Source organism: Archocentrus centrarchus, chromosome 10, assembly GCF_007364275.1.
Source record: "Archocentrus centrarchus isolate MPI-CPG fArcCen1 chromosome 10, fArcCen1, whole genome shotgun sequence".
In the NCBI taxonomy this organism is placed as follows: Eukaryota; Metazoa; Chordata; class Actinopteri; order Cichliformes; family Cichlidae; genus Archocentrus; species Archocentrus centrarchus.
In genome coordinates, this window is record NC_044355.1 from 9,701,668 (window position 1) to 9,721,900 (window position 20,233).

Here is a 20,233-nt window from a genome sequence, read left to right on the forward strand (position 1 = left end):
GATGTTTCTTGATATTTTTTTTTAGGTCTGCACCATGATAAAGTGTAAAGTTGAAGGTTCAAACTAAAATAATTCTAATCTAGTCAAACAGCCGTTGAGCCACAGGCCACTCTATTCCATACTCAGCACCCATTTCAAAGGATTCAACAGTAAACAGTTTTCACTGCTCAAATGTCCTTGGATTTGCACATTCTTAGCATAATTGAATGAAGACTTGGTTGTGTAATTTTCCATCACATTTGAATATAATTTCAATAGGACATTCTCTATCATTTGCACTGTATTTTACCGTAGATAATTTATCCATTGCCCCAGGAGTTCTCAGGATTAATTTAATGGGTCTTTACTGATACTTATGTGACCTTGTGTTTTAGTCTGAAATTAGTGACTGCAAACAAAATATCAGACTAGTTCATTTGACATAATGTACAAGATACATTTAATAGTTTTGTAGAATCAAGCTACTTTAAAATTTAATTTTGAAGGCTGTTGACATTATCTATTCATGTGCTTGTTATTTTACAATGCTTAAACAAGTCATGTATATTTTTCTTCCATATCATTAAGCATTAATTCAACCACATGCCACCAAATGACAGGCATAAAGAGCAAACAACATGAAAATGCAAGTTAACAGTAATTACTGTGCTACAAAAGCACAGAGGTGGTGCTCTGTGTTTGAATTATTGGTCACCTTAAGAATTCTTTAAAATGGCAAGTATGCAAATGTTTGACTTTGTGTGGGAGTTTCCTGAACAGTAAGTAAGATTAATAATAATGGGATGTCATGCTCATTGTGTAAACAGTAGGGGGAAACAGCAGTTTGCTTCTTTATACTAGGCAGGCCTGTGTGTTTGTTTTTGCCTTGATATTTTAGATGTGATTAGTCATTTTCTTGTGAAATATCTATGTGGCTTGGTTGCGTTTTATGATTTGTGTGCATGCAGTGTTGCACAAATGACCATTGCTTCTGAAGTGTACAGAAACAGGTTAATGTGAAGGAGCGTTAACCTTGCCTCCATAGGAAATGTAGTTTGGTGATGCAAATGAAATTCATAACCACCTGAGGAAAAACAATCTGTGTCTCTTGTGTCGATTAAGTGGGACATGAGTCGTCAGTCTTCCCTGTGTGCAGCAGACAGAGGCATAGGACTGCTAGGAATGACTATGATTTGGTTGTATAAAAAAATGAAGGGGGAGGGAAAAGACAGTTTTCATGGATACCGACTAAGGAATGGAGCAAACATTAGCCACCTCCTCTACATGGATGACATCAAGCTGTATGCCAGGAGTCAATGAGATATTGATTCACTGATTCACACTACTAGGATCTACAACAATGACATCAGAATGTCATTCAGACTGGAGAAATGTAGTCACGTGGTAACAAATTTGAGGGAAGGTAGTCAGAACTGAGGGGACTGCACTACCAGAAGGCAACATTGCCTTCTGGTAGTGCAGTCACCGAGGACAGCTACAAGTATCTTGGAATCCCACTGCCTCAGTGATCTCACCCCCAGTGATGGGCGAATCATACCCCTTGCCACCAGATTCTGCTTCTCTATGCAAGGCTTGTTAGTAGGATTGAAGTGATCCTTGAGGTATTCTTTCCACCCCTTGACTGTATCTTCAGTTGAAGCCAGCGCCATCCCATCCTCACTGTACACAGAATGAGTAGAGCATTGTTTTCCCTCCTGAGTTGCTGATAGTTTACCAGAATTGCTTCAGAGCTGACCTAAAGTCTTGGTCCATGGCTTCATCAAAATCCTACCACACTCAAGTTTTTACTTCAGCTACTTCAGCATGGCTTGCTAGTAAGTTGTCAGCCGGCTCTGGAGTCACAAAGGCCTGGTAGATCTCCCTCTTCAGCTTGATGGCTCCCTTCTCCTCCGGTGTCCACCATCTGATTTGGGGATTATCGTCATGACAAGCACCAACCACCTTGCAGGTGCAGCTCCTCGCAGCGGCCTCAAAAGTAAAGTTGTGGAACATGGCCCATTTGGATTCCATGTCCCCAGCCTTCCTTGGAATGCTGTTGAAGTTCTACAAGAAGTGTGATTTGAAGATCTTGTGGCCAGATAATTCCAGCATGCCCTCGCTGTACATTTGGGGGTGCCAGGCCTGTCCAGTATCCTCTCCTGCTACCTGATCTAACTGGCCACCAGGTTGAGATCAGTTGACAGCTCAGGTCCTCTCTTCACCAGAGTCCAGAACATGCAGCTGCAGATCTGATGATGATCTGATTGCAAAATAAATCGTTGACCTGTCACATAGGGTGTCCTGGTGCCATCTGCATTTATGAACACTCTTATGCTCGAACATGGTGTTCATTATAGACAATCTGTGGTTGGCAGAGAAGTCCAAAAATAGACCATCACTTGGGATAAGATCAGGCCATGCATTGTGGTGAGACCTATTATATCTAGCTGGCATCTCTCAATGCATTAGTTCAGGCTCCTTCCCCACCAGAGAGGTGATGTTCCAGGTTTCAAGAGCTAGTTTCAGTACCTTGGGATTAGACTGCCAGGGCCTCTGCCCTCTACTGCCACCCGATACACATTGCACCCAACCCCTACGGTGTTCCTGCAGTTGGTGAGCCCACAAGACGGTCGGCCCATATTACCTCTTTTGGGCTGCACCCAACCAGGCCCCATGGACTTAGACTTGGCCACAAGGTGCTCCTCCTTGAGCCCCTCCCCAGGCCTGGCTCCAAGTTGGGACCCCAGTAAGGCTTTGAATCTTTGTAGAGGCTACAGTGTAACCTACATAATTGCCAGAATTGGTGCCTGTGCTTTTTTTTTTTTTAAGTTTTTTTTTTTCTTTTTTTTAATAATCTGTCCTTTCTGGCAGCTTTTGCACTCAGAATCATGATCTAAATTCACTGTTGTGCCAAACACATTTGGTTTTACAAGAAGAGGTCTATAAACTGTCTAGAGGGTCCCATTAATGTTTTTCTTTTTTATTTCATTTTATTAATTTATTCATTTTATTATCGTTCACATGGGTACATGTGCAACACAGGAATACCAGAGCCGACAGGCAGGAAGACAAAAAACAAGACTGAGAGAGAAGAGAAAAAGGGGGAAAAAAATAGGAGAAAAAACAAGACAGCGCAAGCAGAAAAACACACTGGGTCATCAACTGCTGCATCTGCAAGAAAACACAATAAAAAAAACAAACAGCACTAAAAAACTAAAGCAAAACAGAAAGCTAAATGCATACACAAACTAAGAATCTTGTTGTGTTGGTTATGCATGTGTGTGTGTAAGAGAGAGAGTGTGTGTGTGAATTATCTGTATCTGTGTCATGAACGTACTTGATAATGAGGGTAAGAAGCTGAAACAATGCCCCCCAAGAGCCAGAGGTAGAAAAATACCCAGCAGACCCAGGCTGTCCACACCCCTCCCAAGAGCACTGAAGACCTGAGGGCACACATCCCGATGGGAACCACGTGCACATCCCGGAAGAGGAATGAGGAGGCCCTAGATGGAGCCCTCATGGCCAAAGGGCAAGAGCCCCAGAGAACCAGAGGCAACTGGCCATCTCGACATGAGCCGAGGACAGGGCCCTGGGGCCCCAGGAAACCGTGCAAGGACACAAAAAGTCACACACCCATTCACATCGACCTGTCCTTCAAAGTGAGGCGTCCTCCAGAGCCAACAGCAACCCAGGACACTACCATCCTGGCTGTCTAACCACCAGCCGACCCCTGCCCCAGGCAGGGGTACATATTCAGTTTTTATGTCATATGTGAGAACAAGATCCAGAGTGTGATTAAAGTGCTGGGTGGGCTCAATTACATTTTGAAAGAAGCCAATTGAGTCTAATAATAGATTAAATACAGTGTTGAGGCTGTCATTTTCAGCATCTACATGGATGCTAAAGTGGACGATAGATAGCAACAAATAAAGCAGGTTTTTGAGTTTTCAAATTAGGGTGTACAAGGCTAAAAGTCAGGCTTTCAAATAAATTAAAACTGTCTGGGTGTATGGTTGATTAATAAGCTGGAGTGGAAGATTGCTGCTACTCCTCCTCCTTGACCTGTGCTTTGAACATTCTGACCTGGGGGTGTTGATTCATTTAAACGAACATATTCATCCTGCTGTAACCAGGTTTCTGTGAGGCAGAACAAATCAATATGTTGATCAATTATTAAATAATTTACCAACAGGGACTTAAAAGAAAGAGACCTAATGTTTAATAATCCACATTTAACAGTTTTATTCCTTTGTAGGATTGAGGATGCCATGTTGTTCTTTCTTTGTTATGCTTAAATTAATTTTTTTTTTTGCTGATTTTTGGTTTGTTTTTTTTTGGTGGTCTGGGAGCAGAGATAGTCTCTGTGGGGGGTGAGGGGTGACAGGGGGAAAGAACTCTGAATAGTCACATTTGGGCAGATTTCTAGAAATGAGAACTGCTCCATCTAAGGTGGGATGGATCTCACCTAACAAGACCAGGTTTTCCCCAGAAGGTTTCCCAGTTATCTGTAAAGCCCACATTTTTTTTTTGGACACTACTCAGACAGCCAGTAATTTAAGGAGAACACATGGCTAAACATGTCACTCCTGTTCCAGAGAAAAGGAGGGGCCCAGAGAAAACTACAGAGTCTGACATTGTTTTGGCAAAGTTACACACGATTCAATGTTAACCTGTGATCTCAGATTGCTGTAAGCGGGTGTCATTATTGCTGACATGAACTGTTATTTTACCAAATCTATGTTTATCCTTAGCCAGCAGATTTGAGGGTTCCTTCTTTGTTGTCTGCTCTAGTCCCTGGAAGACAATCAACAATGGTTGGTGGTGTCACTAGCTTCACGTTTCTCAAAACAGAGTCGCCAATAACTAGAGTTTTTTCCTCATCTGTGTGTTGCCAAGTGGTGAAAAATGAATTGAAACATGAATGTGTTGGTGGTGTACTGGGGCCTTCTGTTTAGGGCTATAATTATTCCTTATATTGAGGTGATGGTTGTTATTCTGTCATGGATAAATTAAAAAACTGTAGCAAAAAAAGCATCTGGAAATGCATAAGAGGAATAAACAGTACTGAACAAGCCAATCACAGTAGTTGCTGGCAATTTGCCTTCGAAGACCCAACCAGTAAAAGCCCCCAACAACATAGCTCTGGGGATCACTGGTACACACAAAGTCTTCCACCACAATAAGGTGGCAATTCACAGAAGGGGACAGAATCACACAATGATAATTGTGTAGTGGATAAGCATATGAGAATGCCAGAATAGAAAATGTAAAAAAAAACATACATGGAAAACGATGAGTAAATCTGTTGGACAGAGCACTTCTAAGCAGCTCATCTTTAAGCTCAAGCTTAGTTCAAGTTGCAATAAGTTCTTTTTCACACACACAAAGATGTAATTTCTGTTCTGCTCTTCTCTGCTCAGACCCAGCAGGGGAAAGCCAAGAGTCATTTACAGGGCTAAATGTTAAACAAAATATTAAGAAAATTAGAAAACAAATGTTGATTCATCTAATTTTGTTCCAGGCCCATGTTTCTTTAAAAAAAAGAAGAAAAAAGCTTTTTTTTGTGTGAATTTTTATGAATTTGTGTGCTTCAATTTGACAGGTGAGGAATATCTTTGAATTTGGTCATGAAAAAAAAGTGTGACTAATTCTTAAGCTTTTATAGTGTCTTTCGGGCTTTGTTTACCTGCAATTCAGGACCTCACTTAAGAGAAAGATGGACTGTGGTTAGACTGTTTCATGTCATTACTTTGACTTAGCACAAGGCAGGAGCAGGAAAAATGGCAATTTCTAAAGCTTAAGCTGTTTTGTTGTGCTGTTTTCCTTCAGATGAAACCTTTTAGTTTATTTGATAATTGGTTAAATATTTTTCTATTAGTTTCATTTATTATTTAAAAAAAAAAAAAGGAAAAAGAAGTATGCCACCTGAAATCTGTGACTTCCCAGACTTGTGAGTGTTGTGACAAGACTTTTAGGGTTATACACATCTTTATTACTCAGTATTAATAAAGTTGTAATTAAAGTAGTCACTGCCGGACTTTGGATGTGCTTTGATTAATACATGCTTTTTATTGATAGCACCAAGTTCTAAAGGGCTGGTTGTGTCAAAGACTGTCCTGGCACACAAAAGTCATAGCCAGCATGTGATAAAAATGAGATGAGAACCTTATATGTTTTTTTTTGTTTTTGATGTAATGGACAGTCCAATGCCAACAAATGTAATTGTGGATGCTGTGTGGGACCCCACTGGTCAGCACACACAATTTTGCAAATTTTCAATGGCTTCCACATTCACAACACACAGAAGGCTCATGTCCTTACATTATTTAAGTAATTTTAAAAAAGCACATGTATTTTGAAACAGTAATTTAATTAAGAGCTAAAAGAACAAGTGACAATGCTAAACAAAAAATTTTAAATGAAAACACGATAGAAACTATTGTATTTGGAAGTCGTATTTCTGTGGATAAGGTAATTGATGGCCTTGGCTCTTTTGCTTCCTACTGTTCCTCGACGGTCGGAAATCTTGGAGTGTTTTTTTTTTTATAGTTCCTTTAAATTTGAGAAGCAAGTGAACACAGTTGTGAAGACCAGTTTCTGTCAGTTACAATTCATTGTCAAAGCAAAATCCTGTCTTCCTCCAAAGTACCTCAAAAAACATATTCACGCATTCATCACCTCTAGATTGGACGGCTGCAATTCTCTGTATTCGGGTCTTGAACTGTCATCTCGCCATCGTTTGCAGTTAGTCCAAAATGCTGCTGCACATCTTTTGACAGGTACTAGAAAACATTATCGCATCGCTCCAGTTTTGGCAGGTTTACATTGGCTCCCCATTCAATTTCGTATTGATTTTAAGATTCTTTTACTTACTTTTAACGTTTTAAACGGAATGGCACCCAGCTATCTGGCCAGGCTGCTCAACCTATATAATTCTGAGATCATCTAGCTAGATGCTCTTAGTCCAGCTGAGGTCTCGATTTAAGCATAGAGGGGATAAGGCTTTTGCTGTCGCAGCCCCTGGACTCTGGAATAATCTGCCACTTGATAGTCATGCTGCAGAGTCTATACAGTCATTTAAATCCCATCTTAAAACTGACCTTTTTTACCTTGGCTTTTAATTCAAGTTCAGTTTGAGTCCCATCAGGTTTTGTGTTATAATGTCTTTGGCTTTAGTTTGTTGTTAGTAATATTTATTGTATTTGTTTGTTTTTATGTTTTACTTTATTTATTTTATTGATCTATGATCTATCTTGCTTATTTTGTAGTTAGCCTGTGAAGCACTTTGGTCAACCTTGTTGTTTTTAAATGTGCTCTAGAAATAAAATTGACATTGACATAAATGACATTAAGTCCTTAAGTCATCTTAAATGAAGAACCAATGTTTTATTACTATTATTATTGCTATTATATATTTTCTTATTATAGTATTACAGTATTTGAAGTTTTAGTTTTATTGCATTATTGAATTTTGTTTGTTCTTGTTGTAACTCATATGAAATAGCTGTTATAGGAATAGGCCAATTTAAAAAAAAAAAATGTGCGTGTGTGGGTGTGTGTGTGTGAGATGTTTGATTTTGAGTGGGTTGAATAAGAGCAAATAAGAGCACAGAGGCACTTTGTTATCTATCCTTGATACCAGAGCAAGCTAAAAATTGATTCTGCAACAGTGTTATACTGTTACTATATGGCCTTGAGAGTGATTGTACAGTATTAGGTGGAACTTAACATGACTGTTTAATTATACCTCTTTTTTTTTTTTAATTACTGTGTTTTTGAAGATGGTTATTGGCAGCTTTGCACTAGGTCAAGTGCAAGTTCAAGCATTTGACAAAAGGCCACAAATGCAGAACTTTTAGGAGATCTCATGGCACTTAACACGTGCAATGGAAGTAGGCTAATGGCATACATATTGGTGTTTGTGTCAGAATCTCCCTTTACACTCCTACATTTTCTTGTTTACTAAGCAGCATTGTGGTTCCTATGATGTTAGTTCCACATGACCATATTCATGCGAATTCTCATATACAAAATTAATTTATATCTCAGGTTCTCTTGTTGCTTTTTTTTATTATTCTGTGTTTGTTTGGTTTTTTTTTGTCACTCAGATGCTAAGGAAGCCACTCAAGGGCATGTGTGTGGCCGCACACAGAAAAACACTCAGAAACTCCATCTCCAGTGAGAAGAACTTTTGAGTGGCAGGTTGGTGGAATGACGGTTTCTGATTGTGGTGATAATGGAATCCTTGTGTCATTGCAGATAGTGCCTCAGGAAATGGCAGAGAATTGCTTCTGGATCAAAGTCAAAGAAGAGAAGTTTGAGAATCCTGACCTATTTGCTCAGCTTTCCCTCTGCTTCTCCTCACAGAGTAAAGGTAAGGAGGTGTCATCTTTCTCCACCCCATCCTTAATTAATCTACAGACATATGCTTGCTTTAGCCTCTTTTCTCACTTGAATGTTAATTATCTTGAAACTGAGAAAATTGTCACTTTTGACACTGTTTCTGTTAAGTCCGATCTCTGTGCCAATTAGGAGTACCAGTGCTTTTTGCGCTGTGTTTATGTCTACGAGAAAGTTAAAATGCCAAGTAGCTCCTCTTTGTGTTTGTTGTTTGTACCCACTGAGTAGTTTCAGATCAGTGGTTTTTATTTTTGTGCATGTGGACGTGCACAAACTTGAACTTGTACATATATGTGTGAATCAAGAGCAGCCATGCTTGGTTTGGTTCTTGCCTTTTCCAGTCCAGTAGACCAATCTTCCATGAGGGAAGACGAGAGGCTTTGATGAAAGAAGCTCTGGGAATTTACTTGTCCCGGCCAGTTTGTTTCTCAGATACACAACCAGGCTACCTAACTTGCTGATGAACAACACAAGCAGTGCAGAGCAAGCTTGTTTTTATATGGAAGAGGGTGTGTGTGAAGGCACTTGATGTATTCCTCCCATGACAATTTGAGTGTTTTCCACTTCTTTGACAGTGAGTGTGTGCATGTGTGTCTGTGCATTTATGTGTGTGCAGCACACCCCTCTAATTCTAGCAGCAGTGGGAGGGGAGAAGTCAGAGTCCTGTCAAGCGCAGAACAGTCAAATCGGAGCTCTGTCAGCATGTGTGGACATAACTATACAGAATCCTCCAACTTTTCTCTTATACCCACCATCTGTTTGGACACTAGTCAGCCTGGCAGCAGCTTCTTGCTCCGTCTTTCTCATAGCCTCCAGGTCTACAAACGAGAGTCATCTCTTTTTTGTACTGTGAAATAAATAGCAATTTTCCCTTGGCTGCCGCAAGGTGATTTACCAGCATAATACAGATGGAAGGAGAATGTGGGCTGGAAAGAACAGTTATTGCAAAGCTTAATGAAGTGACAGGGATAGGACCAACAGTCATACCACTCCCTTCTCATCTTTCACCAGGGGATATCTGCCAGGCATTGTATTTTTTTTTTTTTAACATGTATTCTATAACTCAGCTCATGTAATTGAAGTAAAACCTTTTTTTTCTGCAATAATTATTTTATTATTTATTTTTCATTGTTTTCTTTTATTGGATTAATTAGTTGTCATTGAGGAAGAAAGTGTTCATATTAAGTGTAAATCAGCACTATGCTTGCAGAGTGCGGTAAAAAAAATAATTTCAGATTGATTCTTAAAATAAATTATAACTTAACCTTTTTTAGTTTCACAGACACATGGCTTTAATTCAGCTTTAAATGTCCTTTTAAATTCTTTATTAAAGCCACTTTCTCACCCACTGGGGTTTAAAAAAAAGTCTATAGATAGTCCTTGTTCCCGTTGGCAGGGTAAGAATTCATGATCCAGCATTTCCCCCGGGAGTTACCTTTGCTGGATCCCTATCAATTACCCCTGCAGCGGCTTCACTGAATCAGCTCTTTTTCCTCTATTGTTGAAACAGAACATGATTTGCTCATGAATGAAAAATGCTGTTTAATGTTGTATATCTTCCACCCCCCAACCCCCCTCTACAGTGAAGTTGAAAGTCAATGCGAAGGGCTTTGATCTGGATGGTACTGCAGAAAAGGTGCTAGATGGGATTTTACTAAAATGAGATAGTAGTTCATTTGTTTTCCGCTTTTCTGTGTTTCATGATTCATTCAGTTCTATCTGAGGATAAGCGTGCTTTAAAATGAAATATTATGTCCAAAAAAAAAATCTTGTCTTAAATTTGGTTTAAATTTCACCTATATGGGTGTAAAGTTTTCCTTTATCTCAAGTCCAGTAGTTTAACTGAGAATGGTGCAGTTTAAAGGAGTTTTGGGGGGGTTCAGGTGTCGCGGCCAGCACTTGCAAGATTAATTTCTGAGGTCTTGTACTCTCAGTGTAACCTCTCATTGTAGCTGTGGACCATAAATCCTTTGTGCTGATTTGACAAACAAGTCACTGGTGAAAACCGACTTCATTTGTCTGGGATATTGCCCAGGCAATATCTCAGCTTTTTTTTTTTTTAATAACACACACACACACACACACACACACACACACACACACACACACACACACACACACACACACACACACACACACACACACACACACACTTGTTGTTTTTTCCTTGCTTCTTTGTGGTACCTCCGTCTTTGCCACAAGATGTGGATATTTATAAGTAAAGCACACTTTGGGGACCTAGTGTATCGTGAAAGATGAGGCAAGCAGGTGTAAATGCCTTCCCTGCAGAGCTGCCCTCAGAAAATGGTGCAAAAAAGGCTTCTGTTATCTCCACGTTTCTTGGGATTCTTGCTTGTTACTTGCATTGTTGAAGAACAACACTTTGGCAGTAAAAAAAAAAAAAAAAGAATCACTTTAACAGCCCCCAATTTTCAGATGCTTATTGCGCTCAGAGGCCTCTAAAACAACTGAGAATGCAAGACTGTCATCTCCCCTGCTGCTTTTATGAGTCTTACTGTTTAATGAGTTTTACCAAGAAAAGGAAATGATAATCAAGAGGGATTTCAAGCTTGGCTTCAGGCCTTTAATGTGGCTATTTTTTTTCTTTGTCATTTATTATAAGATGGTTCTCTGGCTTGATTGAAAACTTAACTTGTAAGTCACTTCTTTGGTACTTTGAGGCCATAGATGGGTAACTGACCAAGTCATACTTGAAGCATTATTTTACGCTTTAGGAAAAATCTTTTTTGTGGTTTACAAGTAGGATTTTAGATCATTGTAATCTTTTGAGGCACATAGTGTGTAATATAACATGTATATAGTATGATAATGATAAATCAGTGCTCTCCAGTGATATCTTATTGTGATTACAAGTGTCAGTAATTTCATAAAGTAAGGATTGCAAAGAAAAAATACTACAAAAATTGAAAAAAAGACCTTTAAAGGAATCATGAAAAAAAAAAAATCTAGGAATCATCAATCAAACATACACAAATGTAATGTTTTAAGGCTCTTACTGTTACAGCAGCATAATTCAGCTATTTTATCCACAAGGTTTAACGTGATGGTGTTACTTGTTTATTTGCAAAACAAGTTAGTGTTAATTCACATTTCAAATAATTAGAATGGCTCTGTGTCTTCTGCGGCTCATATAGAGGAAAGAGCATTTATCCTGATTGTATCAGCCTTCCTGTGCTATATTCTGTTTTGCTGCGGGAAGAATGCAGCATGTTTTTCTGAGAGCTGAAAATGTGTTACAACCATGGACACCGATGTCAAGTCATAGATTTCACCTTTGGCACCATTTTGTGGTTTGTGATCAGACAATGTTACCACCCCCACAAAGAGCTGAAAAAATATGTTATCATAGAAATCTCTGTTTTCTATGATAACCACCCAAGTAATTGTGTATGATACATCAGTTGGGCCCTGTAGAGCAACTTGGACTAAAACATAGAATTATTTATTTTGCATTCAGATAGTTTTTTTTCCCTTTTGCTCGCTGTCTTTTGTCTTATTCAATCTTTTCTGCCTTTACTTGGCTGTATTGGCTTTTCCCCTTTTCTTTACACTCCTCTCCATTGACTTGGCTCTCTTTTTTTTTTTTTTCTTTTACTCTCATCTCCTTTCAGTTCGCTTTATCAATCAGTGTGTTGCGCCTTTGTACGGCTCTTGGGATCAAATCAGATTCACTCTGGGATTGAATGTGTGTAGCCATGGCCTCCTGCATTTGAAAGGCAATTCATTCAGCTGGAACTTTGCAGTTCAATTTGAAACAAGATTGATGTTGGCAAACTTCACACCCCCTTTATTCCAAAATGTTTCCTCCATTGCCCACATCAATTGGTGATGGACAAAGGGCATGTGCCACTTTGTAATGGTGATGTCTGGGGGGCTTCTCAGCAGAAACAACACAAAGAAAGAAAGGAGGTTACTCAACAACAACTGACATCCCTACATGCACTGTATATTCCTATATCATATGAGTTGTAGTCATTCTGTAGACAGGAACATATAGATAGACTGGAGCCTTCTCCCGTCTGTCACAGGGTGAGAGACGGAGCACACCCTGGACAGGTCGCCAGCCTGTCGCTGTCGTGAAATGCTATGAAGCAGGCAGGTTGTAGACCCAGAATGCAGGACTCAAGTGTCAGGATGTGAACAGAAAAATAGCTTTAATGCTGGAGACACTTTTCTGAAACAGAATATAAACAGGACCGGACTGGAACCAGGAGTACAACTAGGAACATGAGCGGAACACAAAACTCGGGCAGAACACAGCACTGGGAATGAGGGATGACGTGCAAAGGGCAAGGGGAGACTCAAACAACATATACACATGCAATAAAGTGGGAAGAGGAAACAGGTAGAAGCACAGCTGAGACTCATTGGGGAACCAGGACAAGGGAAGTAGAATTAAATACAAAACAAAAGAGCCAAGAGACTATCAAAATAAACCAGGACGCAACTAACAAGGACATGTTATACAGATGGAGACTTGACAGGAACGTAGGGACGGCAAGGAAAAACTGTGAAATTCCTGGAATAAACACAATTACAGACACAAAACAGCAAAGGAAGGTGAAGCAGAACTAACTAAAACCCAAGAATACAAACAAGCACCAAGAACAGAACCCAGGTAACTAAACTAAGAAGATCTAAGAAGATACATGCAAAACACAGAGAGAAACTAAACGAGATATCAAGAACAAAGAACTAAACACAGAGGCAATACTACTAGGTAAACACGCGAGGATAAAAGACAAAGCACAGAGAGGGAGACTAAACCAGACATGGAAACACAAGGGAGGCGAGAACATGCAGGGTCTCAGAAAATACAATATAAATATGAATATATATTTTTAGTATATCTAAGCTATACATATATTTCAGATGAACAAGTAATAATTAAATGTATTTTTCCAAACCTGTATTTATATTTCACTTAACTTTGTAGTGCTTTTTGATACCCCACCAAACTGTGCTCTCACTGTAAAGGTCATCACTGAAAAGGTTGGTTTAAACCTGACTACAAGGCTGCAGCCCCCCCAACAATGCATTAGATCAAATCCTTCAAGAGTTCTCCTCACTTCGACACCTGTTTTCCTTTACCGCCGTCCCTACCCCACACACATACTCTCCCCACTGAGCCAATGTGGTGTGCACACCAGCTGATTCTCAATCCCTGCTACAAAGCCCCAGCAGCAGGGCGGTAATGGCCCAGCCACAACGGTAGTAATGATGGAATCAGTGGGGGGTTTAGCTGGCTCTCTGACTCTTCCTAATAAGTCCCCTAATAACTGTTAACATCAGGGCTGACCTGGCCACACTCACGCATGATCGGCCACCTCACCAGACACTCAGCAACCTCTTAGACAAGAAAACTGTCGCTGACCAGTACGCTGTGGGCCATAGCCCCTACAGGGCTTCTTCGCTACACCACATGCAAGTTTTGGCTCACAGAACACAGTAGCAAGTGTTGCAACAAGTGCTGCTCACATGATTTTAATCCTGTTAAGCTGTATTCATTTACTAACAATATGTCTTGCTGATAAAAACCTTGAAAAAGCTTGTTGCTCTTTAAAAAAAAAACATATCCCAGGGCTATTACTGAAGCTCTTCCTTTTCAGATAAACACAGTTTAATAAGGACCTTAGTCTAATGAGTTTAAGCTCAAGTGAAGACATTGTAGCCCACTGAGGGACAGTCTGCCTTGTATTGATAGCGTTTGTGCAATGATTAGCTTTTGATATTTTCTGTGTCAAAGTGTTTGGATGTCAAGCTTGATGGTTTGCCATGCTTCCCTGGAGTACACGGCTGTTTATTTCTGATTGTGTTAATTGAGAGGAGGGACCATTCGCCAAGGCTGCTTTCTCTGTATCCTTATCCTGTGCTTTTCTTCTCCAGAAATCTCTTTCTTTCTTCTTTTCTTATCTCGTCTTTCTCTGCTTTCTTCTGAAACCATCTCTTTGGACATGATGGTGTCCATCTGGAGCTAGGGCCAGCCTGGTATAAAGACACCCACTCTCACTCTCAGCCTCATTGTTTAACAGCTCTAGTCTCTCACAAAAACAAGATCTCAACTGGCATTTTACCGCATACTCATTTTGTAAATTGTCATCAGTGTCTGAGTGGAGAGATACTTCCCTTTTGGTGAATTGTTTTGATTACCCAAGACCTTTCCTCACATTTCAATCACTCAATCATGCATTCCAGATTAAATGTCCATTATTACTTGTAATAAGGCTGTTTTGGAAAGGAAATGCCTCAAATTGTGCCATTTTCCACGTTTTATAGGAAGGCCATTAATTGCTGGTGCAGACAGGGGACATTTGTCTCAATAAAACACAAAACACCCTGATCTTCATTTCTCTCTGTTTGGGGCAGTAAGCTCACCGCGGATATCTGTGGGTCAGCCACTTTCGATGCTCATCCATGCACATTTTTAATATATTACATATGAATGGAAATTAGGCCCTTAAATATTAATGACAAGTAATTGGTTTATTGTAGGAGACTATATTATGTGTGTGCATCTTTGTAAGAGAGTGAGTCAGCGAGAGAGAAATTTCCTCTCATTCCTGCTTCATATTGCCTTGCTGTGATGTCCCACTGATTTTAATCTTCTCTTCTCAGATGAGAGCCATTCTGGCTATCATGGTGCACTTTAACTTTAGCCCTCTGAATATTAGCTTTCTTTGATACCTGCCGCTTACAGCCTCCCCAGTCTACACCCAGCTAACTTTTATGTGCCTTCAGGTAGATTGTAATGTTCATCAAAAAGCTGTCTCTTGAAAAATAAATATCCCCTATGCATCTAAATATTTTAGTTCCTTTTTTCATGCTCACTCCCTCGGATAATCTCAGCTAACGGAAATTTGGGATATGTCAGTCATTGTTGTTATGTTTTTAATCTTTTTAAGTCTCCGCTGACCTGAAAAAGTATAGATTTTGCCTCAATTTGCCTTTATCTTATCATCAACATTTTTAAGTATTCCCCTTTATTTAACTTTTTCTTTATTTTATTAGTACCCTTGTGACAGGGGAGCAGCTGAAAGTGGCTTTTATTGCACAAGCATCTTTTCCCTTTTGATGGCAAAGTAAGTTTGTTTTGTGTAGCTATGTTACCCAGACAAACCGTATTTCTACAGTGAGAACTGCAAGACAAAAAGGATTTAAATACCTAAGAGAAGTTTAGAATGTCATCTTGTATTTGCCAGTTATAAACATAACTCCGCTGGTAAATGTTAAACTTCTATTTATTTTGGTGTCTTTACTTTTGTGGTTGCGCTTTCACATCATGGCTCTGAATATCTTGGCCATTCTCCCTCACAATTACCCTTACATGGTATTTACTGGTATGACAGTGTGTGTTATGTCATGCATAATAACAACCACCCTTCCCCCATATGTCAGAAAATATGAATCTGTTTTTATGTAATGTCTAATATATTGAAAAGTGGCATTTAGTTTTAAACAAGTGGAACAATATATTTAGTTGGTGAGTGTGTTTGTGTGCGTCTCCCTTGTGTTTCGACCAGTAAATCTCATGTCTGCGCGCCTTCCTAATTGAGTGATAGGATGCATATTAACAATGGGACTTGCCTTTTAAAAGATGACAATGTCAGCACTGTTACTGGAGCTTTTCACATGAATAACCCCGGTGGAGCCTCATTAACTCACCCCCATGATCCCAAACAGAAGAATATGGAGTGCATATCTAATCTAGCTCAGAAGTACGAGTACAAGAACTGTGAGTTTTATAGGGAATACTTAATGTGTTTGGGTTCACTGTTCTCTGTGTGCACTGCATTGACCCGTTATTGAGTGATGTAAGGGTGGAATCCAAAAGTTATTAAAGTTTGGTCTTATGTGGTGCTTTCATTAGTGTTAATGCTATTAACATAAACTGGTTAAAATTAAGTGGTTTGTCAATAAGGATATCAAGAAAATGATTATCTTTTTTACTTATATGATTAATTAATGTATTTATACAGTTGCAGGCTTTGTATAAATCATTTCAAGTGATTCAGTGACACTATATATTTTATTAGCACTTTGAACAGCTTTGTTTTTAATACCTGAAATTAATTTCAGGGGTTGATAGTTTTTCTTGTACTAAAGCAATAGTTGTTTTTTTTGCCTGTAGATGAAGTCTACAATACAGCCACCCTCTGCATTCAAAAACTCTTCTCAAACGAGACAGACAAACTCTGTCGGCCAGACATTTAACTTGCAGTTAATTCCCCAGCTGTAAATGCTAACTTAGTTTTACTAGTACAGAGGTTTTACACTTGTCTGTCTGAGATGTCTGAATGTGCTTTGGATCTTGATTTCCATGTAGATAAGGATGAAAAGTTGCAAACAAACCTCTGTTTCTCCACTAGCTAACGCAATGCCTGACAGTGCATAGTAGCCTGCCGAGTTTGTTACAGTGGTATTACGTTTAATTTGTCTTTGAACCTCTTTGGTGGAATTGGTTTGTGACTACAAGTGGGCCAGGCTGTGACACTCCCACAGCCAATCTGGTTGGAACGGTACAGAGACGAGACGGAGCATCACTGGGGGGAAGAGAGCAACCGTGATGTCACATGCAGGATAGTAAACAATCAGAGTCCTGCGTGTTCAAGATGGTGCCTCCTTGAATATAAACAATCATGACTTCTCATGCCAGAGTGAGGTAAATTACTGCACAGATAGAAAAGGTTGAGATAAGCGAAAGAGAGAGTAAAGTAGACAGACCAGCCTGATTACAGATTGTGATCCAAAGTCACCTGAAAAACGAAAAAACAAAACAAAACACTAAAAACAGTGACACTTAAGGGAACTTGATCAAACTCGGCAAAACACTGGAATGAAACCTTTTCTGTAACATAGATGTGGAATTCAGCTTCGTCAGTTAAAATATGTTGCTGTCAAACACTAATAAAACATGCTAACGAATGATGCTTTAGTCTCAGATAACCAATTCAGAATATGCTAATGTAATATCTTGTATGATATGGTTGTCCTGAATTTTTCATTGCTGAAGTAACTTCGCTGTATTATTCAGGATCAATAAAAATTCTACTATAAAAATAAATGAGCCTTTACTGTTTCTGTTTTTGATGAAGACCATAATTGTAGGTCAGCTCTGCGTCGTCTTGTTCATATCAGCAGCAGTCATCTAAAGATGATGTTCAGCAAAGAACACGAGTGGAAAACAAGAGTAGACAGGAAGGCTGTTTTCCAGTAATGTATACGAAAATTAATGTTAAGACAGCATGAGGGAAAAGGGTGATTTGAGTGTTTTCTCTGTTCTTGTAAAGACTGAACACCACTTCTCCACAGTAGACACATAAACTGTCCATTAAACTTGTCTCAGTTTCCCTTCAGGATACACTTATTGGTACAGTTAGCCATTGCTTTTACCCTTTCTTTTATTTATTTCCCTTTCTTGTGTGTACTTCCCAATCCTCCCACACCATCCCTTTATGTACTCCTCACCATCTTTCACTCCCTGTCATCTCCCTTGAACTTAAAGTCAGTATCTTTCTTCTTTTTTTTTCCTCTTATCATTGTCTTGCTGCTATATCCATAGCATACAAATTTCTGTTTCATTTTCTCTGTGAATGTTTGTGCCTGTTTTGTAGCAGAGCATTATTTTTTTGACTCGGCTCTCTTTTGCAAAGTAAGTTTCCTCCCACTGTCCCTGAAAGTTGCCGTTCCTCGTAACAAGGACTTGGGAACAAAAACAAAACAAAACTTTTTAAAGTTCATGTTAATGAATTTGCTCGTCTAACAAGCACAAGTTTTTTTTTTTATTATTTTCCTTATGTATTACCTCCTTTTGTTTGTTTTCTTGCAGTCTTCTTAGAAAAAGATGAATAGTGCAATGATCATTTAAAGTGTTAAACAAGCCATACAGTTACTGTTATGGCCAGATGAAATTATAGATAAATCACAAGGCTCTGCATTTTTTTATTGTTGCAGTGTAGAAGCATTGAGGGGGAATAATTTTTCTAAATTGTAGCATTTATAGATTGCTTCCTTCTTTGTTCTCTCCTTTTGACCATGTTTCATTAAACATCCACTACACTGCTTGAAAAATGCAGAAAAAGCTAACGCTGCAATGTGATAAATGTGCAGAAGACTGAATAAAGGCTGCTCTAAGCATCAACCATTATTTCAGTGTTATTTCTTGGTTGTTTTTTGCCTTTGGTACAGACTTTGCCTCTGTATGCAAACAGAGGATTCACGAAGTCTGTTCTGTTTCTGTTTCTGTTCCTGCTGTGAGGCTACACTCATACTTTAGCCATGTTAAGTTGAATGTCTTTCGGTGGTGTTACACTCTTGTTGCAATTTTGTCCCACCTACACGTGCAATTTGAAGGAAGCTACATCAGTAGCACTTTAGGACAGAGACAGTGCCATGGAAATGTTGCATTTGGTTTTACTCTTTACATGAGCGCACCAAAACCAGCTGTGACACTGCAGCAAATCAAGCATATTTTAAGTGGAACGTTGACTCAAAATAAGGCATAGCCACCACAAGAAATGTGGTTGCGCTTTGCAGACAAAGATGTGAGAGGAATATGTTTTCAACAAATTATTTCTCTCAATATTTGCATTGAAATCATTCAAACATATGGACATCTACTTTAACAAATATAACTCTGTTAATACAGATATCAGGTTTCTTAATGACCTCCTAAATCTCAGGATATACCTGGGAGAAAAAGACAGGACATACACTATATTGCCAACAGTATTCATTCATTCATCTAAATCATTGAATTCAGGTGTTCCAATCACTTCCATAGCCACAAGTGTGGTAAGTGGTAGGCCATGTAAAATGACAGAGTGGGGTCAGCAGATGCCAAGGCGTATAGTGCGCAGAGGTCACCAACTTTCTGCAGAGTCAATCGCTACAGTCCTCCAAACTTCATGTGGACTTCAGATTAGCTCAAGAACAGTGCATAGAGAGTTTCATGGCTTGGATGCAACCGAGCAGCTGCATCCAAACCTTACATCACCAAGCACAATGCAAAGCATTGCATGCACTGGTGTAAAGCATGCTGCCACTGGATTATAGAGTAGTGGAGATGTGTTCTCTGGAGTGAATTATGCTTCTCTGTTTGGCACTCAAGTGGATGAGTCTGGATTTGATGGTTGCCAGGAGAACAGTGCTTGTTTGACTGCATTGTGCCAAGTGTAAAGTTTGGTGGAGGGGGGATTATGGCGTGGGGTTGTCTTTCAGGAGTTAGGCTCGTCCCTTAGTTCCAGTGAAAGAAATTCTTAATGCTTTAGCATACCAAGACATTTTGGACAATTTCATGCTCCTAACTTTTTGGGAACAGTTTGGGGATGGCCCCTTCCTTTTCCAACATGACTGTGCACCAGTGCACAAAGCAAGGTCCATAAAGACATGGATAAGCGATTTTGGTGTGGACGAATTTCGCTAGCCTGCACAGAATCCTGACCTCAATTCGATAGAACACATTTGGGATGAATTTGAGCGGAGACTGTGAGCTAGGCCTTCTCGTCCAACATCAGTGTCTGACCTCATAAATGTGCTTCTGGAAGAATGGTCAAAAACTCCCATAAACCTTGTGGAAAGCCTTCCCAGAAGAGTTGAAGCTGTTATAGCTGCAAAGGGTGGGCCCAGATTGTGCTAAACACTATGGAATAAGAACGGGATGTCACTCAAGTTCATATGCATGTGAAGGCAAACAAGCAAATACTTTTGGCAATATAGTGTTTCTTGATGCTCTATAGTGTATGTAATAATACACACACAACCAAAGGGACATACACAATGCAGACACAAATTCTGTACTTTATGTACTGTATATATTTAATGTGTATCAGTCATA

The 20,233-nt window shown here is 39.4% G+C and overlaps 1 protein-coding gene across 2 annotated transcripts in view; it reads left to right on the plus strand.

The window, feature by feature from the left end:
• The window catches only part of diaph2 (diaphanous-related formin 2), a 382,484-nt gene that overhangs the window by 148,968 nt on the left and 213,283 nt on the right, over positions 1-20,233 (plus strand). For both annotated transcript variants that reach the window (XM_030738657.1, XM_030738656.1), the window contains exon 19: positions 8,239-8,353. In XM_030738657.1, the coding sequence (XP_030594517.1) occupies positions 8,239-8,353 (115 nt within the window). The remainder of the gene's footprint in view (positions 1-8,238; positions 8,354-20,233) is intronic.